Below are 27,461 nucleotides of genomic sequence, written 5' to 3' on the forward strand. Positions count from 1 at the left end.
GGCAGGAGATTAACAAGTTTACTCGGGTGATTTTGCTTAGTGATTACAAGCAGAGAGAGGCCTGAAAGGACTGCATTACATTTCATTCACAGCAAACAACCCTTGAAACTCTGTTCAAAGTTTCTGAAAGTTTGAATCACTGTATTAAATATCCTGGCCTTGAACTAAAATCTTAAACTGGAAAGGAATCTCCCAGTTGGTATTTTGCATCTGTAAAATATATTCTGAAGAAAGCTCGCAATACACATTTTGAGGCACAACGCTGGCTCAATATGATCAGTGCAGTCCTAACGAACTCTGCCTCTTCAGAGTCACACTACAGGCACTGACAAGACCGAGACATTTCATTTCTCCTCTGTGTCACCCAGCATGACATCTGCAGGAAGAGGACGTGCATACACAAACCCATTTCATGAAAGTACACAGGAGTTCAAGAGCATTTGCACTTTCAGGGAAGAGATGCTGGTGACAAATATCTGCCCTCACTTCTCCCCACACCTCGTTCTACTTTGCTAGTAAGGCTGCATCTGCTCACGGCCATGCTGAGGGGGCTGACATTCCCCAAACAGTTAAAGAGAACAACTACGAAATCATTACAAGATTAGAAGACAACATTCTGGTTTTTAATTATGCCATCAAAATGATGCAACAAGAAAAGGTGAGATCATCACTATATTCTCACAAGCACTGGCAGTCTTTAAAGACGAAATTATTCTGCCTTTAAAAATTTCAGTTTTCTATTTTTACTTTAATAGTGAAAAGCCTACCTTCCACTTCAAATCTGGACGAGTGAGTGGAATAAATCTTCCATCAAACATGTGTGAAAATGGCCCATGACCTTAAAAATAAAGATTACACAGGTTTAATCTGAGACATGGTTGTCAGTAAAAATATTTTGAGCAAGCTAAAGATCTGGATTCTCTTATATTTGACTTAATCTTGATATCATCTATGAGGAAGATTCAGCTACAGCAAGTACACTTTCCTAAGACACCTTAAGTACTACTGCGCTTAACATAGCCAGTTCCAGTACCTACACCACAGGCAAGTACTACAGTAACACTGAGAACATTACTCTGCACCAGCTCTGAAGAAAATAAGTAGTTATAAAATAATTGTAACAATTTTTGAAAAGGCTACTAATTTTCACTCTGAAATGTTTTAAGAGACCTGATGACATCACAGAAGAAAGCAGACACTTCAGCCACTGAGGGCAGAACTCTAAACACCATATGGAAACAAGACAAAAAACTAGCTAAGAGTGGCTACAGGTTCACCAAGTGGAGCTGTCTCCACAGTTGTACTCCGAACCAAACAGGAACAAACAAATCCCATCTCAGAATATAGCCATGCCCTGAGCAGCCCAAGACAGCGCTCTCATTCTGATCTCACAGCCAGCTTGTCATCCAGGTTACCTTTCAAAGAGCAATGAGCCATCCTAAGCGTTGCTTACCCAAATCATGACAAAGCCCAGCAATTTCTACACAGAGGATATCTCGCTGGGTTATATCCAGTTCTGGTTGTCTCTCCTTCAGTGCACGAACCAGACATCCTGCTAGGTAGCCCACCCTGTTGCAGGTGTGTGGGGGAAAAAAAAAGTAAGTGAATATAGTAGTGTTTTAGGCTGAACAGAAAAAGAGCAGTTCACCTATTCTATTTTGTTCCATTAAGTCATACCCCTTGTCTAAGAGATAGCACACTACAAATACTCAAACCCTGACCTGCAAAAGAATCACCGACAAGCTATTTTCTGTAGTAGAGTTTTAGTCATCAGTAACACATTTGAAAGCAAAAAGCATGAGATACCATGCCCCAAACATGGAGACAACAGCATCCTGCAGTATTTCATAATGCATAACCACAGAGTAACTGTGTAAGCAAAGAGCAGTGCCTTACTGACAGTGTGATCTTGAAGCACCACAGCTTACATATCATCCTTTGACTTGAGTCAGTACAACTGCAAAGGTCCACAACAGTCACCAAAGCATTTTGTTCTTCTTTGAAATTGTTATTTTAACAATAGCTTATGACAATTATTTCTCTTTCATTCATTTTAGATTTGACATTTTACTGAATGGCCTCTGTTCTCATGATATGAAAACAGCAGGAACAAATATATAGCACATTCTATAAACTGTTTACAAGGGCTACACCAACTTCCTTTTCTACTTGCCTCAATAGTCCCCCTTGCAGAACACCTTAAAGCAAGGCAAGGTTTTATATGATGAGGTAGTATCTTTTATTGGACCAAATTTTACTGTTTCGTGTGTTTTTACTAGACCAACAATCACACAAAGCTCATTTCTTCTATTTTAACACTGCAGAAATCTTCACAATGATATACAAGTTGAGAACAAATGTCCTAAGTTTAGCTATATAGATTAATCAGACTGTTTAAAAGAAAAGGTTGTTGATACCACTGGAGTTTTCAGACTCCTAATGTGAAAGTTTTGTTCATATCCCTCATGTTTTTGTCTTTTCAGGTTCACCAGATGCAATCAATTCCAGCTTGCCTCACTGATTTGACCCTTTTGCAATAGCCATTTGCATCTTGTTAGAATCACTGAGTGGGGACAGAAGCCAGACTTACTCCACAATATTTCAGCACTAACAAAAGCAACTTTAGGCTGGCCAGATCACCTGAACAAAAACCACTGACTAGTTTAATTTCTCTGCACCTTGGGATATACCTTTAAAACAAGCTTAAATTTGTCATTAATCAGCTTCTCTGTGGAGCATGAACAACCTAGCAACACTGTGGGAATCCCCCTGTCCATCATCTGTTTCTGTTTAACTTTTATTACAGCTAACAGCCTGACAATCTGCCATCGACTGCATAAAGCACACAACTACAAATGCAAACATTACAGATAAAATGGGTTTTAGCTGGGCTGGACAATGAGGGGATTACAACTGTCTGGCATGTCATTTATAGCAGCCCCAGTACCCTTCCCAGGTTTCTGCTTTAAAACTCAAATTTTGACCAGGGAGAACATAAAGCACTGTCTTTATTAAATGAAGTTCAAGGGAACAGCCCATAATCACACAGGAAATCCAGGAACATTTGTGAGACCAAAAATGCCACCATAGCAGTTTTCACCAATGCTCAAAAGACAGCGATGCCCCTTGGCTGGCACTCCACGCTAGTGGAACCAAACTCAGAGAAATCCAAATGCAAGAGATGTGCATGCAAGACGACATGACCTTACCCTATGGAGTGTTCAAAGCGGTTGTGAGAGGCTCCTGGAAAAACAAAGTAAGTGCCACCCAGCTGCTTAATGTATCTGAGACGCTGAAACTGAGGCGTGTCGATGATACGAACAAGAAGGGGATGTATTTCAATGTGCCCATGAATTGGATCGTTAAAAACCTACAAAAGCCAAATAGTGTAATTAACATTTAAAATTTGACTTTGAAAAGAAACAGGCACCAAGGTAAAGGATACCTAGAATGGTCAGGTATTCGGTGGGAGAGGGGGACTGTTTTGTCTTCTCCTGAAAAAAAGCTGTATCCTGCCTACCCTGTCAAGATTTATCTTGGAGAACTACTTAAGCATGACATCAAAAAAGACAAAGCTGCATATTTCAGAGGGCAAGGGAATTAAAGTCAAAATCTCTAAAAATGTTATCTGCACCTGTGTAATTCCAAAACTTAACACTTGAGAAAACCGCTGTCTTTATTCTGCTATTCCAGTTAAAGCAGGATACTGCAATACATGTCTGAGATACCCAATAAGAAGTGTTTGGTTTGACGCTGTTTATGTTTTTTTAAAATCAAGTGAAATTTTGCAGAGTGGAAATTTTGATTTACCTTTTTCATAAAACAAAATGCAAAACCAAGATAATTGAAATATGAAAGAAGTACTCCCTGATCATCCCTAAGCACACGTTTTAAGAGACAGCTGAGTAACTATAGCGACTTACTAGAGAAGATAAACACACACATTTAATCCTTGCCTCAAAACAGCAGATAAAACCATTTTATCACACACATATCTTGGTGTGAGGCACATATTTGCCTCATTATTGAGACAAATAAGGTTTTCCTGTGTTCTCTCTACTCTCAGTCACTGAGCTGACAGGGCTCTAGCGGATGTGCAGACTACCAAGGAATGCGTGCAGCCCACTAAGGAATGCGTGCAGCCCTGGCCCGAGTTAAACCAACATACACCACTGTGAGAAACTGTTGGACCCGGCAAACAGTGGAAGTGAGGAGGAGTCTGTTAACCCAGGCCTGGGGCTAAACTAACAAAAAACCCAAGGGGAGGCTCTACACAAAGAGATGCAGAAAGTGTGGAAGCTTCTCAACACATTTCAAACAGCTCATCTGCTCATTCAATCTCTCACAACAGCCAGGTGCCCACATAAACCTCATGGCTGATGATTTTAACAATTTTTCTGGTTAATGTGGTTTTTCAAAGACCACCCACTATCGAGGAGAAGGGCTCAGAGTTTGCTGCTCTGCAAAGGAAAGGCATCACCACAGCACCAGCTGGCACCACCAAGCCAAAAGGAGAGGAGGCAGAGAGACAGGGAGAGAGACAGAGCTGCTAAGCACCAGCGAGGCCCTGGAATTGGTGCCCTCCCGACTCGGTGCTGGGGCTACCTTCATTACATCCACGTGCTGCTGTCTCAGTTTGTTCAGGCAGGCCAGCACTTTCAGTCTCTCAGCAGGGAGGCTAGAAAGGAAAAAAAGACATTGAGAGCAAAGTTTGCAATGCATTTCCCTTTACAATTTGCAGTACATATGGAATTACTTTTGCGAGTTCATGTTACTCTTATGTTTGTTGACCCTTTTATGGAAATACATATTTCTGCAGCTTTTTGAGAAAAATATTGAAAGCATTTATCCTTCTAAAGTCAAGTATAGAAGGAAGAGTAGAAATAGCTACAGAAGTTGCCTATAAAGCAATGTAAGTGCTTCTCCCACTTACACAAAACCAAGAAATAGAAATACCAGGAAATACACAATTTTTTCATAAATTTATTTTAGGGAAAGCCACGTTTGGGGATAAGTCCTTTAAATTTATGGGAAAGACAACATGCGGTGCGTGAAAAACTGACATTTTTTAAGGTTGAAAAATTCCTTAAACTAAAATGTCAAAGTCCAATAAACAATTTCTATAAAAATTTCTTTCAAGTTAGTCAACTCTGTATTAAGTTTAATTTTACCAGATTAACTTGAATTTTACATAAATCAATTTCAACACCAACAGCAGAACCACCAGAGCTTAAAAGATGCTCTAATTTTGTTGAGAGCTGATTCTTCTATTTCGTAAAGATATTTTGCTGTCATTTTTAATAAATTATGAAAGGTCCCCTTCACAAGACACAGGTAAACTTTCAATGCAGGTACTGCGCTGTAGCCACAGTAGTCTATGAGCACAGGCAGGACAAGTCTGGAGGGAGAGATAATACACTCTGCTACACCCACTTCTATTAACTGTGTCTGCAAGCCTTGTCCTTGAGCAAAATGGCTTCAGGCTCAGTGTGACAGCAAACACTATCTTGAGAAAGTATGATTTGCTACCTTTACACTCTTCAGCAGTTAACCACCCTGAGATCAGTTTTATATCAGTCCTTCAATTTAAACTTTAACAGAAAACAATACTATAAAATGTCAACCATTAGCAAAAGATACTGCTTGATGCACTACATATTTTCATCCAAATAATTTAATAATTCACAATCCATAAAATATTAAACGCATACATCTGAGCTGCCGGTGAGCAGTTTTTGTCTTAACCACTTAGTATCCCTTTCCCTAAGAGGGAGCTCTTGGGCTGCAGCCTCTGCTGCTCACAGATTGTCACAAGTCTTTAGCTGCCCCCACTTGCAAGCAAGATGAAAAGCACCAGTGGTGATGCTCCGACCAGTGTGTTACTTCACACCCCAAGTAGCTCAGTCTGTAGGAACAGTCACAAACCCCCAGATACTTACAAGGGAGTTCCTGAAAGAGCCCACTATTTACAGGGCAACAGAGGCTATTTACACTATTTACAGGGCTAACACCGAGGACGAGGAGGAGCACCTGCATCTGCCCGTCCTTCTTCTCTCTGCTAAGAGAAGATGAACTTTGGCGTGGTGGAAGAGCCAAGGAACCCTTCTGCGGCCAGCAAACCAGAAGCTTGTACACATCTATCCTTACGCTCCCAGGAAAAGCAACCACCAACTGCTCTTTGAGGTCTATCCTGAAAATGGGACCAAGAACATTCAACTGCTGCTTCTAAGAAACGTGTAACCTTTCTGACCGCAAGTATGGCTAGCTCAGGCAGGACTAGTGCTTGGGCTGGTAACCAAGCATCTCCATCACTACCTTCAAAAACAGTTCAGGGACAGCAAAGTCAGAACCAATCTGCTTCCAGCCATCTACGTTTATTTTACTTCTGTGGAGAAGTTGTCTCTCAAGACACTTAGCTAACATGCAGAACCACACCTGGACTAGAGCATCTTTGCTTCAGCAGACTTGAAAAATTAACACCCAAACTTGATGTACAGAGATGACCCCCAGGTTCTTAATTACAGCTGAGGTCTTCAGTGGATATCACTTCAAAGCATGCTAATAATAGAGATCAAACATCACAAGTGTGTTTCTGAACGAACTGTAATGCTGCAAGAGGTACAGCAGCACCACCATATAGTCACACAATAGACCTCAGGTAACAACTGCCCAAAAAGATACTCTGGGCCATGCAAAGTACACAAGGTAGGACTTCATGACATTTTTGAGAAGGTGAGGCAGTGCAAAGCAGCACCCAATGTTAAGTGAGGGACAGCGCTGCTGAGTACATGCCACAGCCTGTTGATTTGAAGCACTTGATTATACTTTTAAATGCCACAAAAATTCAGGAGTGAGGAGAAAATTAACTGGAAAATAGCCAGGTACGTAAGGCGGAAGGAGTGTGGGCACCTACCATCTTGAGAAATTACCAATGACTGCAACTAGAGGAAGAGCAGAGAAAGGACAGCTCTCTACTACTGACAGTACGGTTTACTATACAACTACCTATGCAAACATTGTCCACAAAGAGCATAGCCTAATGTGCTGCTTTGCTCCAGAAATTCACCTGCAGCAGGGCTGAATTAAACAGTCCTGACACAGCTCTCTGCACTGTATGTGCTGGAGTCACCCCCGGGGACAGATTGGTGCTGCACATGGGTGAGAGAGCAGCAAAAGGCATAGGTCCAACCAGGGAGGCTGGGAAGTCCCCGCCTGACATATCACATCACTGCCCTGTGCCTCTTGTCATCTTGCCCTGCCTCCAGGAACACTAACCCTTGTTTTGGGTTTGGCCTCCAGATGACAAAGCATGCCATCAATACAGTCCTGGTGTGACTGATCACCTGAACGTAGCACCACAGACAGCTCTCTATCCTTCTTCAGATAGAAAACAACAGCAGGGGATTTTTCACGTGGTGTCTACACGGTATGACCACCTCAGCCAGGAGATTACACACAAATCACGTGCTGGTACTGTGGTTTTCCAGGGCTTTGCAGCCAATACTGCTGGCTGTCTTTGAAAAGGTGAGAACTGACGCTTCCCCATGCACTCCCCTCCGCCCCTCCCTGCTTTCCCCACATCCTCCCTCATGCCACAGGTGACAAGGATGAGAAAACCCCTTTCCTACATCCATTAGGAACTTAACTATTCCAGAGAGGTCAACCAGACAGCCCTACCGATCATTTGTATTTAGCATGCAGCATGCTGCACGCCACACAAAACATCCACTTCCAGGAACACGAGAACGCATGGGAAACCCATAGCACTGTCTCCAGACCCTTGTCATCCTGAGCTCTGTCCGCTGAACGTCCAGGGGTGGCAGGGAACTAAACATACACATTCATTACTGACCTGTCACAGAAAAATTATGAAAGTTACTGTAGGGGACAGTGTGCAGCAGAAAGATGCATGCAAAGGGATGATTCTTTAGTGCAAAGTTGAGATGTTTTTAAAAAGCAGAAGGCTCTAGCAATTTCTCATCCAACTCACAACATTTTTCAGCTGAACAGAAACAAGATGTCAGATCTCATTGAAGGAAACACCTTATAAAAGAAAACCCACAAGCATGTCATTCCATACACCCAACACCATCCACTCTCCATACTGACTGAAAGCTCTTCACAGCTGTTTGACTCTACTGCCTGTACCACATGCTTGGAGGGAGTTGCTCGCCACCCCGTCCTGCCTGCCTACATTCAGCACTAACAGAGCCTGACCAACAAGTTTCTGACGACCCGCAGAGCAGGCTGCAGATGTCCAGTGTGTCTGAGCGTCCATATGGGCACTTGATGCTCAGACAGCCAGCAAGGTACTAAAAGCAACCAGCCTTCTGGTAGTCTCTAAACAGAAACTATGCATCTGCTTGTTATTTCAATTAGACAGTTACTTTATACTTCAGAAGCAAATAAAGCCTTTAGCTGCCTTCCTCATGATACCACACCATTTCTATCTGCACACTTCAAACAGCTGCAGTTAAAACCTTTCTTCCAAAAAACCAAAAATACCTTAATGACTCCTGCCAACATCTTATTTCCGCCAAAGCACAACCCTTCTGCCTTGTCATCTTGAGCCACGTCAGCATGGTGTTAGCTCTAACAAGTTTTCAGCCAAGGAGCCAACCTGCACACCAAAGTACTCAAAACCCCCAGCAGACAAGCACAGCTCTGCACTTGTGTATGCCTGCCAGATAACCACACTCCAAACTGCCTTAGGTCCCCTAACCACAACATTAGCAAAGAGCTTGAGCAGAACAGTTGGGTTTTGAGAGACATTTGAAGGAAACAGCATGAACAAGGTTAGCAAAGGAGTAAAGAAAAGACATTTAAAGATTAAAAAGTGCCAGGAAGTATGTGGTGAGCAAGCAGGCTCACATCCCAGGAGAGGTGAGCAAACCCGACCCCAGTGGGGCAGAGAAGGGGCAGCAGGGGCCATTCAGACACATAGGATGACAGGATGCCTTTATGCTCTCTTCTGTTTCAGAAGAGCAAGAAAGTATATTCACCACCAGAAGAATTACAAGGTTTTGGGGACCAGTCATTTCCCTCACTGCTGAGAACAACCTTTACATGCTTTAAGACAGCATTCAGCTTTCCTGTGCTCGTGGCAGGTGACCGCTACCGAGCTGGGAGTAAGACTTAGCCAGACTGCCCGCTCCCCACAGCCAAGCGCTGTGGCAGCTCACACTTGCCACTGAACTCTGCCACTCGCCCACAGGCCTGTATTCTGTCAGGACACACAACAAAATCTCTTTTCCCGTAACAGTCCACCCTATTGTAGCATGCAAAGAGCAAAGTCCCAGCAACTGTTGCAAGATTAAAATTTCAAGGCCTGGGACTTCTCTCAGGGAGATGGGTGAAACCCAGCCTCTGCAAAGCAGAGCCTACTCACTATTTTATAAGTTTTTACTACTATCATTACTAGAATCGGAGCAGCATTAACTTGATGCTGAGAACAAAGTTCTCATCAAAACCCCCCCGAGTTTACACCGGTGTTCCTATTAGCACTTAAAAGGTTATCATGCTACTGGTGGTATTTTCATGAAAGCTTTTTAAATGGCTTTTTTTCCTTCTCATGGTTCCTGGGCAACTAGCTGGATGGCGGTAGCTGTGCTGCGATCAGCAGGGGAAGCGGTAAACTGTTCTGAAGGATCTGAGACCAGCCACACAGAGCCCATCCCGTTACGTACACCCACTCCGACTGTCCTTACAGCCAACCTCTCGGGCATTAAGGGTAGAAACGGGACAAAGCCATCCTGTTAGGTCAGGAAACGTCCTTCTCCGGGAGCTGCGAGGCAGGGACCGTCCTGCAGCAGCTCCCGTGACCCCCGCGCCCTGCAGGGACCTCACCGCCCTGAAGCCCCTCGCTAAACGTCCTCCTAAAAGTTGTAAAGAAGGAGCCGTTCCCGAGGGCGGTGGGGAACCCCCAAGGGCCGGCCACACCTCCCAGAGCCCGGCCAGCACCGGAGGACCCGGGGGCTCACCCAGACCGCGCGCGGGCCGCCTCACGGGGCCGAGAGAAGGAGCCGCCTTCCACCGCCCTTCCACCCCGCCGCCGCCCGGGCCCGCGGGGGCGGCTCTCACCAGACGCGAGTGACCTCGAGGGCGCAGGCCGGCAGGTCCAGCAGCATGCTCCCGGTGACTCCGCTCTCTGCGGGGGCAAGCACAGCGTCAGCGACGGGGCCCGGCCCACCCGAGGGGCTGCCCGACCGACCCGAGGGGCTGCCCGGCCTCGGCCCCCGGCCCGCCGTTACCTCGGAAGCGGCGCAGCAGGCTGGGCTCGCCGACGCCGCAGCACGAGAGGTGCTGGCAGAGCCGCTCCGTGTCCCACAGCCGCGGGTCGCAGCGGTCGCTCTCCGCCGTGGGGCCGCGGGGACCCTCAGGCGAGCCCTCGCGCCGCGCCCGCTTGGCGGGAGCCGCGCCCCAGCCCGCCGCCGCCGCCGGGCTCCCCATGCCGCCGCCGCCGCCGCGCAGGCGCAGCGCCCGCTCCGCTCGGCGAGAGGGGGACCGGCGCCGCGGTGACGTCAGCGGCCAGCGCTGCCCCCTGCCCTGTGCCGGCGGGCGGGAAGCGCCGTGTGGCGGCGGGGCGGGCTGGGTCCCGCAGCGCTTCCGCCGCCGCCGGCAGCCGCCGCCCGTCCCCGTCCCCGTCCCCCGCTCCCCGGTGCCGCCGCGAGGAGCCGGCCGGCCTCCGCCAGCCCTCAGCGCCTGCCTCACCCCTGGTGCGGCCGGGGCGGACGTGGGCCTCAGGGCGCGGTGCTGGCTGGTCCCGCCGGTGGGGGTGTTGGCCGGGTTGTGACCCGGGGCAGAGGCGGCGGTGCTGCCTCGGAGGAGTTTGGAAAGCAAGCTGCAAGGAAAATTCCCCGGGAGACCTGCACCCTCCTGCCAGCACCCTGGGGCAGCCTGCCAGGCCTGCCTGGCACCCCCGGCACACGCTGCCCGAAGCCGCCAGCACCGGCGGTGCTGGCGCCGGTTACCCCGGCAGCCTCCTTGTCACGCTGCCCTGACCCTTCCCCATACCAGCTTTCTGGCACCCCGGGGCACTGGAGCACCCACAGGTTATCAGGAGCTCACAGTGAGCCGTTGCTGCAGAGGCCACTCCTCCCACGTAGGAGGCCGCTGTCTGCAAGAAGCCACTTTTCACGCAAAAGTGTAGATCGTGCAAATGGAGCCGTGGAACAGGCAGAGCTGCTGGAGTGAGATGAGCGATGCTCTCCATGACGGCAGGTTACTGTCAGGGATTCAGGCGTAAATACCTGGAAACCAGCACCAGCAAGGCCCATTCATCATCCCAAATCCCAGCTCAGTCACAAACCTCAGCCTCCACAAAGGTGCTCCCAAAAGACATGATGCCACAACGCTATTGCCCTTGAAGAATGCTGCTGAAGACACCCTGTCGTGGTTTAACCCCAGCCAGCAACAAAGCACCAGGCAGCCACTTGCTCACTCCTCTCCCCTCCTAGTGGGATGGGGGAGAGAATTGGGAAAAAAAAGTAAAACTCGTGGGTTGAGGTAAGAACAGTTTAATAATTGGAATAAAATGTAATAATAATAATAGTAATGAAAAGGAAGATAACAAAAAGAGAGAGAAATAAAACCCAAGAAAGACACACTGATGCACAATGCAATTGCTCACCACCTGCTGACCGATGCCCAGCCCCTCCTCAAGCAGCGATCTGCCCCTCCCGGCCAACCGCCCCCAGTTTATATACTGGGCATGATCTTCTATGGTATGGAATATCCCTTTGGCCAGTTCTGGTCAGCTGTCCTGGCCATGCTCTCTCCCAGCTTCTCATGCACCTCTTCGCTGGCAGAGCATGGGAAACTGAAAAGTCCTTGACTTAGGATAAGCGCTACTTAGCAATAACTGAAACATCACTGTATTATCAACATTATCCTCACACTAAATCCAAAACACACTGTACCAGGTACTAGGGAGAAAATTATCTCTGTCCTAGCTGCAAACGGGACACATCCAAACACAACTTTTTCAAGATCTCATTCCCAAGACATCACAGGCAATGAAACCAGACGCACCCCAGCTGCCAGACTCTCAGTTGCTCACAGCCTTGACAACCAGACACCACGGCCGTCACAGATAGACACACGCATGCTGGTTTCCAGGTATTGTGCCCACAAGCAATGTCCCAACATCCACGAAACCAGGTCTGCTGCGAAAGGCCTCTGCGCACCACAAAGGCCCCAGAAGGGGCCTGAGACTTCAGCTCCCAAACATGGACCCCACAGAGTGCAGCTGGCAAAATCCCCACTGCCTTGATCCATCCTTCTCAGAGATGCACCTGCCATACGTGAAGCTCACACCTCAGTGCCCCGATGGACTGGATATTTGCACCAGCACAGCTTTTGGGGGGACTCCACTCACCTGCTTACTGCTCCCAGAGACCACGTGGACTGCGGTTGTGCTGGGCACCACCTCCTTGCAGACAGTCTGCTGCTCCGCTGCCGTCACCAGCACCAACAGGGACGTCTCAGGAGATCCAAACGCCCATACACCTCTGAGCTGCCTCTATGCTTCAGCAGTTCTGTGATGCCCGGCACAAGCTGTGCTTACTGGTGATGCTGCACAGGCTCCCTGGGGGGAAGGTTATGCATTATCTCTCAGCAGTATGCACACATGTGTTGGGTTTATGTGGCAAGGTTTTGGTAGCAGGGGGGCTGCAGGGGTGGCCTCTGTGAGAAGAGACCAGAAGCTGCCCCCGTGTTCGGCAGAGCCAGTTCCAGCAGGCTCCAAGACGAACACACTGCCGCGTGGCTGCAGCTGGGACAGAGAGGAGTGAGAAAATGTGTGAAACAGCCCTTCAGGCATCCAGGTCAGAGAAGGAGGAGGAGGTGCTCCAGGCACCTGAGCAGAGATTCCCCTGCAGCCCGTGCAGAAGACTGTGGTGAAACAGGCTGTCCCTCTGCAGCCCATGGAGGACCCCACACTGGAGCAGGTAGAGATGCCCTTAAGGAAGCTGCAGCCCATGGAGAGCCTGCACAGGAGCAGGCTCCTGGCAGGAACTTCAACCCATGGTGGGGACCCCACACTGGAGCAGGGGCAGAGCGTGAGGAGGAAGGAGCAGCAGGGATGAAGCATTACAAACTGACCTCAACCCCCATCCCCTATCCCCCTGTGCCGCTTGCGGAGAGAGGAGGTAGAAAAGTCAAGCGTGAAGTTGCACCTGGGAAGAAGGGGAGGGAAGGTGTTTTTAGTTTTGGTTTTGTGTCTCATTATCCTACTCTATTTTTAATTGGCAATAAATTAAATTAATCTTCTCCAATTCCAGTCTTTTGCCCATGACAGTAATTGATGAGCTATCTCCCTGTCCTTATCTCAACCCATGAGCTTTTTCATTATATTTTCTCCCCCTGTCCTGCTGAGGACAGGGAGTGAAAGCGCAGCTGGGTGGGCATCTGGCAGCCAGCCAAGGTCAACCCACCACATTTCTGGGAATTGCTGTGTTCTCATCACAACTTCCCCTCCACAGTTCAGAGATGTAGAAAAGAAAAAAAAAAAATCATCTTAATAACAAAAAGCCCTTTCTAGATTTTTCTTGAGGTCTCCATATGGAGCAGAGCTTACGTGGTCTACTGTCATGCTACAGTAATTTGCTTGTAAGTGAATATTCTGCTTTCTCACTTCTCAGCTCTTGTTAGGAAAGTGCACTTAATGCTCACTGCCTGTTTTTCATTTGGCTGAGAGTCTCTCTCCATCCCCCCTGGGTCTTTCAGAGATTTCCATCAGCACTGTGCTCTCACCACCTGAAATGAAACTGTCTGGCTAAGAGCTAGTCTCACCCATTTAGAGGAAATGCTCCTCTTCTTGGATGGAACCTTAGGAGACAAGAATAGGCCAGATCTGTTAAGGAACACAACCATATAAAATAGCCTCACACCTCCATTTCCCCTCTCCCACACAAGTGACACCCAAATGTCACTGGTGCTTGTTCTTTTAAGGAATAATTCATCACCTGTGCATTTCATACATCTACCAGTGTCAAAAACTGCCCTGTATAGCTCAATACCCAGATCGTACCTAAAGAGCTTTTAGGGGAGGGGAAGGAGTTGAAGGACACGTACCCTATCCACAGGCCAAATATATCTGGAGTGCTCATTAAAAAAAAAAAAAAAAAATTTTCAAGAGGGATCTCACTGCATTCATGGCCTAAAAATAGCAAGGGAAAAATACCATGAAAGGGCAGGACATCCTTCTTGGGTCAATGCAAAAACTGCTGATATTGCAACACCACATGGACATGTAGCGTAGCAACATGATAGAGAGTTACCAGTTTCACCCTCTCTAGTAGGAAGAAAAAGAAGAGAAAATACGCTAGGCAGGGCGTTGTTCTGAGCAGCACAAAGTCCCTAGGAACCAAACAAAGCATGTGAAAAAGGGGAAGGGAGGAAAAAGTATTTATTTAGCTTTGCACTTGTTTGCATGCAATATAGGCAGCCTGAACACCCTCCCAGCCCCTCCCACTACTGCATGCACAGGGAATCCTGGTTTAGCTCTAGGCATGCAGCTTGGTGCAGAAACCCAAAATGAAGCCAGTGGGACCCCCTGTGATGACAAACAAAAAAGCAAGGCAGATGTTAAAAGTCAGGATGAAGAAGGACTATTCCTGTGCAGAGTCTCATTTTATGTTTTTCATTTTACATGTTTCTAGTAGCACGTTCCTGGTTTTTCTGGACTCCATGAAACAGCGCTACAAACTCGCTGCTGGAAGGTAGTGCTGCTGAGGAACTGAAAATTTCACAGCAAAGTTATCCGTGACTTGGCGCCAGTTCCTTCCACAACCTCATCTGCTTGAGCCCCGTATTTACACTTTAACTAGATGAAATTCTTGTGACTAAACTCTTGCAAAGCTGTTCTTCTGTTACTAGGAACCATGACGGATGACACATAAGAGAAGGCAGAGAGGATGCAGTAAAGCTACTGCAGCTTAAGTTCACTGTGCCTCAGCTGAGAGGCAGCACCTGATTTGGGGAGCACTGCTGTGGATTGCACATGCAGGGTAAACTGGGCTCCCTTAAACCAAAGGTTGCCCACTACTCAGGTGTATTATCCTTCAAGACGAGGCACTGTGTGAGCCCCACGCCCATCATCTCTGCCCAGCTTTCTAGCTCAGACAGAGTAGGGCAGCCGTGAGCCCTGGCTGCAGGCAGATTGGGAACCGCAAGTGTAATCCACCTCTGACTCACCTGCCATCTAATACACTTCTGGTCAGTCAAGGAAGTTGAAAAGTTTTATGAGTTTGGTATGATATTCATCTGACACCTGTTTTTCAAGAACTGCTACATGGATGATGAGTTATGCGTTTATTGTAAACTTTGGCGATTACAGTAAACTCTGTTTCTTTGGCCTTGAGACAGATTTAGACATGTTCAGCTTCTTTCTTCTGAGATCCCAGCACTTCTCATTCTCTTGCAGTTCCTTCACAGCACCACCTTTTGTACCCTGTTTCAGTTCTTACTGCTCCCCAGGGTATCAAGTAACAAAAACCCCCTCCATGAGTCACAGGATGGGAATGTAAGAGGAGTATTTCCTAAAAGGAAACTAAATATAAAATCAGTTTCAACTCCCTACACTGCTTAATTGCATTCTAACCACAAATTTTCTTGAGGCCACATCTTAGTACAACACTTGGGATGTGGCAACCTAATATTAACATACTGCTTATATGTAAAGTACTAGCAGATTTATGGTATTCTCCCCAGTGATGTTAATAACCTCTTAACTTTGACTCTCTGGAAAGCTGACCTATAGTAAACATGGAAGCTCTGAATCCACTTCAAGCAGCATTAAGTAGGCATTATTTTCAGTTGGAGAACTAGTGAAAATCTGTCCGGCTGGGGAAAACCACTGTCCAACAGACAGGATGCAGTTTGCAAGACCTGGATACAATAGCCTCATTTCTCACTTCACGCTGCCCGTGATGCTTTCCCCTCACTGGCAGTCTTATCTGCAAAAGGAAGTTTATAAAGAGAAAAGCCAGCCACATTTCCACAGCTATGCCCTTCAACAGCCCTTTGGGTTGGTAACTACAGTTCAAGTCTCTTAAAAGGAAAGCTCTGGTGTCAAAGTAATCATTACAACTAAATCTGCACAAGGAGGTGAAGAACTAGGAGCCCACAGGGAGTCCAACAGCTCACCTATGCTGGAGTCACACCTCCCTCTGTGGGCACGTCACTATCACTGCAGGATTTTCTCCTTTTCAGTGTTTTTCCATTACTTCATGTCACGTATTACTTACCTTCTCCTCCCAGAAACCACATCTGACTGAAGCGCAAACAATACAGAAACCTCAGGAGGAAACATCAGACAGATCACATGAAAAATGAAAAAAAATCCCAAAGAAATCTGAGGGAGCATAAAAATGATTAAGGTCTTTGACATTACAGAAAATGTAGACAGAAGGCATTGTTTAATGAATTACCATAGGAAGACCACAGGAAATACAGCAACACAGGTTAAAATACTTTTTAATTGTTTATTATAAAATACATCTTTACACATGAAGGCACTTCAAAACCATTACAAACTTTTCATACAAGCTATTGTTTTAGCTGTTCAACAAGTCCAAATATATTTTTTTACCATCACCTAAAAAGATGAAAAAATCTGAACTGCATCCAGTTGTTGTACATTCGTTTTTCTAATGAAAAAACACTACACTTAATGACAACGGATAAGGACTTTAGCACCATCAGTTTTCTAGTTTCAGAGAATACAGTAACAGTGTGGTGAGCAGATACGTAAGAAGAGATCTGCACATGATGTTAATTAAAACCAAATCAACTCTGGTCATACAATATTGCTGAAAGACTTACGCTGTTACACCTGATCATATGTTTCCCATCCAGAAAGGCTGCAATCCTCCACGCAAATAAAGCAGACCCTACTGAAAGCAAAATCAAGATTTCCCATTTCCCCCACAACACAGGAGGCTTTTAGGGAGTGGGGTACATACACTGAATGGTTATAGTTGTAACAGCACTGATGAGCAGATCAAGGCAGAAAGGCTGTTTCTCTTGTACTTTTTATCTCAAGATGTGAAGAAAAATATTAAAAATTGAATAAAATTAAAAGAACTGAACACAAGAATCTACATGAAACCTAGTCCACTGCATGGCCATTTCCTCATACTGCAGCTCTCTACGGTCAAACCTTTCAGAAATAAGCACCTTTTTTGGAAAGTAAAAAAAAAAAAAAAATCAAATATTTAAGCAATTAATAATTCAAAAACAAATTACAGAGTTTGTAAACTTTCTACTCACTGCTGAGTAGGGTCCCTGCACACATACACTTTTAGATACTTTTTTCCTCCATCATTGCTGGCCAGATTCATTAGCTGAAACTGCTTGAAATCATTGCAGTATTCTTCCCTGGAACTGTGGTACAGCAGATCTTGCACCATATACTAAACAAACCAAACAATGAAGTAAACAGAGCTCCTTAAACAAGTCCTATGTAATCGTTCAGTTTTTTTTTTTTCAGTTCAATATACATATAAACTGAAAAATACAGTGCTGAGAAGTTTCTCTATGGCTCTAAAATTAAATGCAATTACAAAATAAGATCAAGCTACTGATTTACAGTAATGAACAAACCTTGACTTTTCTCCATTTTGGTAAAATAAACCCTACTAAATCCTCAGCGTTAAAAACTCAGTTACAAGAATTGGATGCTGGAATTTACAGATTTCCAATGAATCCAAGCCTTTACTAGCAATAAAAACCCCATATATACAAACACGCCTTATCTGATGGGCTTACATTCAGTGTAGATACTACACAAGAGGCTAAGATCTTCAGGAAAAAATAAAATGAAGAGGTACAATTGTTAAATTAATCTTTGCGTTTGAACAGGTGTAAGATGGCCAAAGCCCCAGCTGTTTTTCAACTGTAACCAGCTTGTACTTCTTCATGGGTAGGCTGCAATGCGTATGAACAGCTTCTACAGCAGGGTTGCTATCAGGCTTCCAACTGGAAAGAAGCAGCTCCCATGGCAACATTCCCTGGCTCAAGAGAAAGGTAATTCAGACTCACTGAACCATATCTCAGTGCTTTATCAGATGTCAAGTGTCCAATTTAAGTGTCACTGCTATTTGTACTTTTTGATTATTGCCTTTGTTATTGCAAAAGCTGTCTGATCCACATCATAACATACAGATTTACTGAAGTTCTGATAGGAGATGGAGCACAGCACAAATCATAGCTCAAAACAGCTCAGCTCTTCCTGAGGCTAAACGATCAACTTGTTCTCCACTCCAGTTACTCCACGGTAAAATAATGCATAAAATTTGACATTCTTTTAAAATAAGGCACTTTTAAAGTTTCTTCCCCAAATACCAAAAGCTTGAGGAAACTTAACTGACTTCACTCATCTCCTTCTCATTCTTATTCAAAAAATAAACCCAATGTTACTAGAAGCTGAGTTACACTCAGAACTCACAATGCTCTAAATTAGGCTCGAGAACATCCAATATGGCTTTCTACAGATCACTCTTGCTAAAACAGCTCAAATAGAGTAACTTATAGCACAGCGTGGCCTTTGGGAATGAAGATCATCACCACCTCTCATTATCTGGTGTTTACTACTTAACGCTTGCTTTTTGCATCCTGTGGAAGCCAGGTGAAAGTTCAATGTTAAAGAAACTTGGCAGTGTCTGTATACAAAAGCAAGAAATACATAGCGCAACAGCTGTATCCAACCCCACAGCTTTCAGATCCCACAGAAAAAAGGCAGTTTTAATGATTTGCTCTTTCACTGACAACATCCTGGAGACGTTTAAGTAGAACATCATCATTTTCCTGGCAGAGTCGCTTTGTAGGGGATTCAGTGTCACTATCAATTGTTATTGCTCGCTTCTTACTCCTGTGTTCACCTTGTTTTATCATATTGTTGATGTCCTTCAAACTCTGCGATCAAGATAAAAAAAAAGAAAAATCACGAGTTACTACGACTCCATTTCAAACTTGCTCTGGTTTTCAATTACCTGAGACGAAAAAGTTATTCCAAACCTCTTTGCTGAGCAAGTGATGGATTCTACATAAAGAATTCTACCCTTCACTGCAAACTGAGAGACTAGTTCAATGAAACCTCACTGCATTAGAACACGTCCTAATTAGGAGATTAACCCTCTCGTGCTTTCTACCTTTGAAGGGCTCCCATTAAATTTATACAGTAGTGCAGTTCGAGGTGTCAAGCAGGCACCGTTCTTGTGAGGCGAAACGTAAACTGAATGCTGCTGAGAGATCCGTCGAGGAGACACTGGCTGTTGCTTAATGTTGGGGAATGGAGACAAGGGAGGGGCTTCCATCTGCAAGAGAGGACAAATTTGGATAGGAGCTAAATCAGAAGATATTTCAGAGCAGTAACTTCACAGAAGGAAACATTAATACACTTCCAGATCTTCTTTAGAAGATTTTATCCCGCAACAGTTAAACAACAGATCAAGAATCTACCAAACAACAGAACAAATATATTTTCCAGATGTGTTACACAGATGCTCCACAGGCATTTGAACAAATGGGTGTTGCATCGATATAAAGAAGCTGAAACCTTGGTTGTAAACTGAACTGCATCTGCATTTGTCCCCTTGAAAGGCTGTTAAAGCAAGTCCCCATACCATTACCTACAACTACTTGACTTCTGTAACTATGCCAGGTGGATAACAGAACAAAATTACTGACACATGTTTAACCGCCAGGAAAAAACAACTCTGTGTCTGATTATTAGAGTAGAATTCCAAAATACTTTACTTACTATGTGATCCTGGTTTGTGATATCGTACTTCAGTGCAAATGATTTTACTCTTCCTACATAGACTGCATTGTAAAATTTAATAAGATCTCCTCTCTCCTCTGTTCCCGACTCACTGGAGTTCTCTGCTGCAGATTGTCCTGAGGAACTGCCAGTTTTCACAGACGAGTCTAATAATAAGAGAGTGCTTCAGATTTCAGAAACATAGCATCAGCAAACTGGGCGCTTCAGATTCAAACCTATAATGTCCAATGACAAGAACTTGTCCATAAATTGACTAGTTAATGAGATGAATTAAAGAAATGTGCTTCAGACAGGAGCAGGGTGTGCTGTAGGTGGTTATGAGCATTAGGACGAGTGACAAATCGCTGCTAGCAGGCTAGTGGATTATGGCTAAAAAGGCCAACATAAATCTTTATTCCAAACTTGGAAATAGCCGTAGCAAAAAATTGTAGCACAATTGACCCCTCTTCCCATGCTTATTTTGGGCAGTGGTACAAAGCCATTTGGTGCTCTTAAAACTAAGTTTTAAGCAGTCTGACAACTCCCAGCTTTTAGCTTCTGTGAAAGTTTCTAGTGATCAGCTGGCAAAGAATAGCTTCATACTCAACTCATGTCTGCTGCAAGGAAGCCATGGCATCATTTGCTCAGACATATTATGAAATGGCTGTTCAGTGGAAAAAGCTGCAGCCACACAGCAAGTATATTTCTGTTAATGTTCTCTCTGCCCTAATTAAGCTGGACCACTACTGAATACAACCTTCTATGTTTCATCCTCCATACTGCTTACTGCCAAGCAAAATAGGGCAACACAGAATAAAACCTCTTGCAATCAGTGCACTACGAGACAAACATCAAAAGCTTCAGCTGATACACAGAAGTGTAACTGCCTAGTGTGTCTGCCTTGTGCCACAACACAAGCATATGTTCCTGTAAGCTGGTGTTAAAAGAGTGGGATTAACACTAGATAAAGGAGATACGAGTCTATTAACTGAAGAAAAAGTCTGGCAGGAAAAGCAACAGAAGAACTCTGTAACAAAGTACATTTGTTTGACAAAACACTGTAGCCCAGTGCCACTCCAGATGCTCTACAACATCCAAGAACTGTGGAGCTACTAGACAGGATGCTGAACCTACAGGAGATCAGCACTTTCCTGGACCGTGGTGGAATCCTCAAAAGGCATTTAAAAAATGGCTCTAATACTAATTCAAACAGTTGAATCCCACCCACAGTGGGAATTTACCATACAGAACAGTCTTCTAAATTTCTGTGTGTCCTGACTGCAGATCTGCTCTGCTCATGGGTTCATACATGGGCTTGTGATCTCTCTGTTTCCTGACACATCATTAAAAATGGGCATGGCACAATTTTCATGCTTTTCTCAAATACTACTCTTGTCCCTATCTCTTTTCTCCTCTAACCCAGAGCAAACAAAGTATCAACTATTTAAAAGAAACCTGAATATAAGAAAATGGTGCTTTTAGCGAGTCACCATTTTATTTTCTGAAACAAGTTCTCCCTGTTTAAGCCTTCAGGATAGGTGATATTACAAAAAAAACCCCTGTCAATTTTCCAGGTACTGTTCATCTTTCTTTGTTAACCAGTGTTGCTGTCCAAGAAGAACTACACTATCACTGACACTAAGCAAACACCTCAACCTCAAGCAATCAAATTTAAGGAAACAAAATTAAACATTTTTTTTCAACTAGGAAGCATATTTTCCATATCTAACACACAGGAGGACTACTTACAAGACGGTTTCTTTTTCAACAATGCATTTGTTTTTCTTTAATGCATTTAAAACTGTAAAACTTGCTTCACTTCTCCTTATTACTTGACAGTTCAGTTCTTTAAAAGCCCACAAGTACATTTTCAAAAACTGCAGATTACTTTGCTGTACCTACCTTCTGTCATCTCCACATCTTGGTTTGCGTTTTTGTCCAATAGGACGTCGGCAGAAGTATTTCTCAACAAGACACTCCTATAAACCTACAGGACACCAGGGAAAAACACTCTTGTCAAGGAAAACAAGGAAGTCAGAAGACTAGATGAAATCCATCTGAATAAGAATGAATATAACACTAAAGAGGATTTGACTTTTTCCCTTATCAGTATAAACATTTGAAAGGCCACCTCTACCTAAGATTTATAAAAAGGAAAGGCAATACTATTTACTCACATGGCTGTTTGCTTGTGGCTGATTTCTGTAACTTTTCATTATGTCCTGAAAAGTTCTTTCCTCTTTGGTTACCTGGAAAAGAAAAGGCTATTGAAGACCAAGTCCAAGCAGCAAGGTCGGGCTGCTCAGGTCCAGTCTATTCAATTAGCTTCCCTCTATACAGCTTTTTTGTGAGTATTACTATGAATACATAATTTAAAAACTTAGTTCTGGTGAGGAGAATATGAAAAACCAAGCTTTTTTCTTGTTCAGGCATTCCTTGTTTCTTAGCTATGAAAGCCTTTTGTGCTTATGACGCTTAGGAATTATTCCTTTTCCGACTTTTCTTCTAGTGATACTAAAAATTAAAGAAGGGAAATATTAAGTAAAAAATGTATTTGTAAATTTGAAAACTGGACCCCTTAACTTTTCTAAACAGAAAGTAAGGAAATCCTGAACAAAACACTAGGCAGGTATATACACACATGCAATTTCAGCTTTCTTTTGTACTTCAAAATAGCTCATTTGTTAAAAGACTTTGTTTTTTAGCTATGCATCTGTGATTTTAATAGCGGATGAGCAACAACTTTTGTAGCAGGAGCCAGGAGAGAATGAATATATCAAGGTCTCTGGCTAAATTGTCAGCTCTCACACTGCACTGGAGACAGCACTCTGAAGATTGTATTTAAAAAAACAACTGACAAACTACATGATAAAATACAGAACACTGACTACTCAATGGTTTTGCTTTTCTACAGCTATCAGTATCGATGTCAAATGAGCCTAAGCTATGCTACAGTTAAGAGCACAGGTAGTCACCATTTGAACATCAGTTTCCCTCCACAGATAGTGCTCCTCTTCATTTGTCTTCCTCAAGAAGAAAAGGTAATTGTCCTGGTTTCAGCTGGGATAGAGTCAACTGTCTTCCTAGTAGCTGGTACAGTGCTATGTTTTGAGTTCAGTATGCGAAGAATGTGGATAACACTGATGTTTTCAGTTGTTGCTCAGTAGTGTTTAGACTAAAGTCAAGGATTTTTCAGCTTCTCATGCCCAGCCAGTGAGAAAGCTGGAGGGGCACAAGAAGTTGGCACAGGACAGAGCCAGGGCACCTGACCCAAACTGGCCAACGGGGTATTCCATACCATGTGACGTCCCATCTAGTATAGGAACGGGGAAGAGGGGGCTGGGAATCGCCACTCGGGGGACTGGCTGGGTGTCGGTCGGCGGGTGGTGAGCAATTGCACTGCGCATCATTTGTACATTCCAATCCTTTCATTATTACTGTTGTCATTTTATTAGTGTTATCATTATTAGTTTCTTCTTTTCTGTTCTATTAAACTGTTCTTATCTCAAACCACGGGTTTTGCTTCTTTTTTCTGATTTTCTCCCCCATCCCACTGGGTGGGGGGGGGAGCGAGTGAGCGGCTGCATGGTGTTTAGTTGCTGGCTGGGGTTAAACCACGACAGTATTCTATCCCCAGTGTTTTAGAGGAACCTGGGCTTAGTTTCACCTTCCTGAATTTGTGTCTGAATCAGACTTGACAGCCATTGTAACCATCAGCTCTCAAGTTTGAGTCAAACCAATATTCCAGTTTCATAATCCAACTTAATAACACCTTAAATTAATGCTGGCAAACTGAATAATAAATGAAGAAGTATGAGTAACAGGCAACCAGCTCAATTCCTCAACCTGAATCTTCAAAAGCTAAGAGGATTTTTGTGGAATAGAAACTTTCCATCCATACATAAGGTTGTGAGCTCCTGCAGATTTTTGCATAATTCTGTAACTGTAATGGCTTTTTTAGTTCAGATTACATAGATCATGAAGATGACAAACAGGATAGAAAACACAAATATGGGCCTGACAAGTGCTCATTGTGAATGTGCTCAGGAAAAGAAGAAAAATCCTCTCAACCAACTCGCTGGTTGATGGGAACTTTTAAGATTATGCAAAACAAGGAAGAAATATACTAGGACTTCATCCACTTCTTGGAAGGGCTTTTCGCTTGCCTCCAGTAATATGACATGAATAAAACAATCAAACTGTAAACTGTGAACACAATTTACATTTTCAATTGACATAAAACTCCCTGACTTCCTTAAAACTACAGATTACCTTTGCCATGATATAAAAGGCACAGAGGAGGAGCTGGTCCAAATGTCTGTCCTTCATTAGATCAGCACAATGAACCAATGTGAATTCAAAGCATGTCCATATCTTCCTGCGCAAATCATTGGAAACATCCAATTTTAAGCACAGATCACGCAAGCGCACACTTGCCAGATGATAAACCTGGAAGAATAAGACACACAGTAGAGTCAAGCCAGACGAGCTTAACCTAGTCTGCAAAAATGAAAGTCCTTAAAGTAGAGCTATTCTATATTTGAATAGTTCATTTCTGCAAAATTTCCCCCCTCTGCCCCAGACAATGTCTTCAAAGACTAAGTTGTCAACTCTGTTCAAGTGTCAGATCTCTAATGCTTATAGGAAATCTGCTTAAAAACATTATGACTATAGCTTCTATACCATATCACTCACTCACTATAATGGAATACTTCCAGCAAGCACAAAGAAGGGACATACTTTAATGATGATTAAGTATCTTAGATTAGCAAGCTGCCAGATTTTTTTTTTTCTTTTTGATTACCAAAAATCTGTCTCAAAACCTGAAATAACTATCAAGTGCAACATTAGCTTTCTTCCATTTATTTCAGAAGTTCTCACTTCATGGATAGTAATTAGGCACATTATATTGGAAAGCAGAAAGTTAATTTCATTTTCACTTGCTTTACTGAACAGGAACAAGAAAGGAAAAGTAGGGAAAAACTATCATTTTGAATATGATGATCACTGTAAATAGAAGGTCAAAATTTAAAGACAAATTTAAGCGAAGAATTTAGTTCTCCTTCATAACTAAGAGGAATATGTTGCCTACCACATGGTTTGTCAAATACATGGCTACAGCTGAAGTATTCCCTGACAGAGTAAAGCTTCTAAAATGCAGTCCGAGTTCACGCCTGGCAGCTGGCTAACCAATTCTTAATTCATTCTCAGAGACAGACAGACTGTCACTACCAAAATGAAAGAACCAATAGTTCAGACACAGGATGTGGCTTACAAGTGTTTCCAGGAATTAGTTTCTGTATTAAGATTTACCTTAAGGATTGTTCAATGTAGAATTCTCTAGGTTTACAATATAGATACCTTAAAAGAGGAAAACCACTGAAAATAACTTCTCTAGTAAGAAAATAAACAGCAAAAGAAATCTTCTAATATTTTTGAGAGATTGATTTAGGGATATGTTCTTTGCAGGTGTTTAGGCAAGTTACCCCTGCCTCCTCCAAAGACCCCTCACACACTCCACACTAGAAATGAAAGCAACTAGAAACAAGTAATCTGAAGTTTCTCTGAAGCACACCCAGTTCTTAACTTATCCCTTAAATCCTTCATTATTTCAAGAAGTTCCTTCTTTCTAGAAACTTTTAGATAGCGTGTTACTCATCATTGCTTTCTGAGGCCCCATACCAGCAAGATCAGCACTACTGGGTAGACCTCAGAAAATTAATCAGATGCAGGATCTGAAACAGCACAGTTTTGAATGAGCAAGACTCAGGAGAATAATCCCATTTCTGATATGTCTAACCCTTGCAAATGTGGTAGGCAGTAAAAACAGACAAGAGAAGTAAAACTACCAGAATTTCTCAGGTAGTTATTTATAGAAGCTGCTAATTAAAAGAAAAAAAAAAAAAAGATGAAACATCTTATGGGGAGGGGAAGGGGGGAAATTGGATTCTCTGCAACACTTGACAACATCTTTTCCCTTCTCCTCCCAGTTATATAAGAACTGCTCACGCCAAAAGAAAGGTACGCGAAGACTGAAGGTAACGAAAACTGTACAAAGAGGCAAGTTTCAGCATGGCCATGAACAGAAGTGAAGCATGACTCCCTAATAAAAACACTTACCTTTCTGTAAAACAGGGCCAAGGATCCTGTTTTCTTTGGTTTGCTTGCTGATGACAGATGCACTTCTTGTACTTGATTCACCTGAGAGTGGCAGGGAGCCTGAGCCTCCATTTCACATGGCTGACCTAAATTCATCGAAATGGGTATCAGCGTGATTCCACCCATTTCATTTGCAATACCTGGAAATGATATACGCATCCAGAAATAAACCATTTGCTCTCCTCATGCTGCAGAGTTAAATTGCAAATCATAAATTCATTCACAAACATTTCATACTAAAGACATCTCATCCTTCTGTACTGGATGCTAAAAAGGCTCTTTGTCCCTCAGAGTCTTCAGAAATGATTAAAAATTACATTTCTGGTAATGCTTAAAGGAAGAACATGAATGTGAATGATCATTTCTAAAACTATCTGAAAGCACAAAGTTTACAAGAAATCACAATTTCTGTAGGCAGTGTTCCACTCTTTTGGGGGAGGTGGGCACTCTCTTTCTTTTTTTTGTATTATTATGCAAACCTGACAGCACATCGTATACAGTCCTCATTAATTTCCTCAGTAGTCAAATTCTCTTGCTGAAAATCTCCTTAAACATGAAAAGTGGAGATTTTTTTCTTTTTATCTTTATCTATAGACCCAGTTTCAAAATGAAAAAAGGCTATAAAACTCATTTCTTATTTATCATTTTCAGAAACATTCAAGCATCACTCAACTTCAACAAAACAAAAATCCCCCACTATTTTGCTAATGTTAATATGCAGCCCTAATCCAGAAATTCCAGAGCCTTTTAAGATTATAATAGACCAAAGTTAAGACAAACAGTAGTAAATCATTATTGGAGCTGAGAACCAAAGCATTGCTTAATCAGTGGTGAGATGTAACTGGAAGAAGCAAGAACTCCACAACTTTGTTCGCAAGGAGGAATCCTCAGGATGCTTGTCAGATATCAAATGTCTCCATGGAAGGAGATGTCAGTATAAACTTAACTTTTTTTTTTTTTTGATAAAGTGATACATGTTCTTTTAAAAAAGAAACAGCGATACATGTTCGGTCTCAGCAGATCTTAAGAAGCTGCATTTATTTGCTTAAGAAGCAAAACATCTGGTAGAGAAGAAAAATGGGAAGAATTCATACCGTGCAGTGGGATAGAAAACTTCTGTCCAGTTTTTCCTGGTGCTGTAGCTGTTGTCATGGTCAGTACTGTTTGGCCAGGAGAAACCGACACATTTTCAGCAGCAATACTTGATGCTGGAGCAATTGTCAACTTAGTTCCTTCAGTTAAAATTTTTTCCATCTGCATTTCTTTGGGGCTGTCATCTCCAAAGAGCCTTCTCTTAGCACTTCCAGCTGTAGGAGAACTGTAGCGCTCGTGAACAGAGATTGGTGACAATGGCTGCATGTCTAGTATGCAAAGCAGGGGGGGGGGAAAAAACAACCACCTTAAGTGGAGCAGCTTAATAGGAATACTTCTCCACAGGAGGGGAAAAGGCTAACCTTCAAACTACAAAACCAGAGTACAAGAAAACACTTCTAGTTAAGAACTAGTCTCACAGTTCACTGTTCCTAGGCGATATGAACAA

The 27,461-nt window shown here is 43.5% G+C and overlaps 2 protein-coding genes across 5 annotated transcripts in view; both read right to left on the bottom strand.

Moving 5' to 3' along the window:
• SAMHD1 (SAM and HD domain containing deoxynucleoside triphosphate triphosphohydrolase 1) overlaps positions 1-10,486 on the bottom strand; it is a 28,247-nt gene extending 17,761 nt beyond the window's left edge. Inside the window, exons 1-6 of one of the 2 annotated variants that reach the window (XM_052791364.1) lie at positions 10,251-10,486; positions 10,081-10,147; positions 4,606-4,678; positions 3,210-3,370; positions 1,454-1,569; positions 768-838 (exon numbers count right to left, since the gene is read on the bottom strand). In XM_052791364.1, the coding sequence (XP_052647324.1) occupies positions 768-838; positions 1,454-1,569; positions 3,210-3,370; positions 4,606-4,678; positions 10,081-10,147; positions 10,251-10,449 (687 nt within the window). In that variant the 5' untranslated portion in view covers positions 10,450-10,486. The other variant, XM_052791372.1, reaches the window with a different exon arrangement.
• Positions 10,487-16,470: 5,984 nt separating this feature from the next.
• The window catches only part of RBL1 (RB transcriptional corepressor like 1), a 33,125-nt gene continuing 22,134 nt past the window's right edge, over positions 16,471-27,461 (bottom strand). The window contains exons 15-22 of one of the 3 annotated variants that reach the window (XM_052791449.1): positions 27,016-27,282; positions 25,883-26,007; positions 24,035-24,211; positions 21,940-22,011; positions 21,665-21,749; positions 19,763-19,929; positions 19,152-19,316; positions 16,471-18,915 (exon numbers count right to left, since the gene is read on the bottom strand). In XM_052791449.1, the coding sequence (XP_052647409.1) occupies positions 18,745-18,915; positions 19,152-19,316; positions 19,763-19,929; positions 21,665-21,749; positions 21,940-22,011; positions 24,035-24,211; positions 25,883-26,007; positions 27,016-27,282 (1,229 nt within the window). In that variant the 3' untranslated portion in view covers positions 16,471-18,744. Of the gene's footprint in view, positions 18,916-19,151; positions 19,317-19,762; positions 19,947-21,664; positions 21,750-21,939; positions 22,012-24,034; positions 24,212-25,882; positions 26,062-27,015; positions 27,283-27,461 lie in introns of those variants that run through there. The other 2 variants (XM_052791440.1, XM_052791459.1) reach the window with 2 other exon arrangements.

The sequence above is a fragment of the Harpia harpyja genome, chromosome 1, assembly GCF_026419915.1.
Source record: "Harpia harpyja isolate bHarHar1 chromosome 1, bHarHar1 primary haplotype, whole genome shotgun sequence".
Classification (NCBI taxonomy): Eukaryota; Metazoa; Chordata; class Aves; order Accipitriformes; family Accipitridae; genus Harpia; species Harpia harpyja.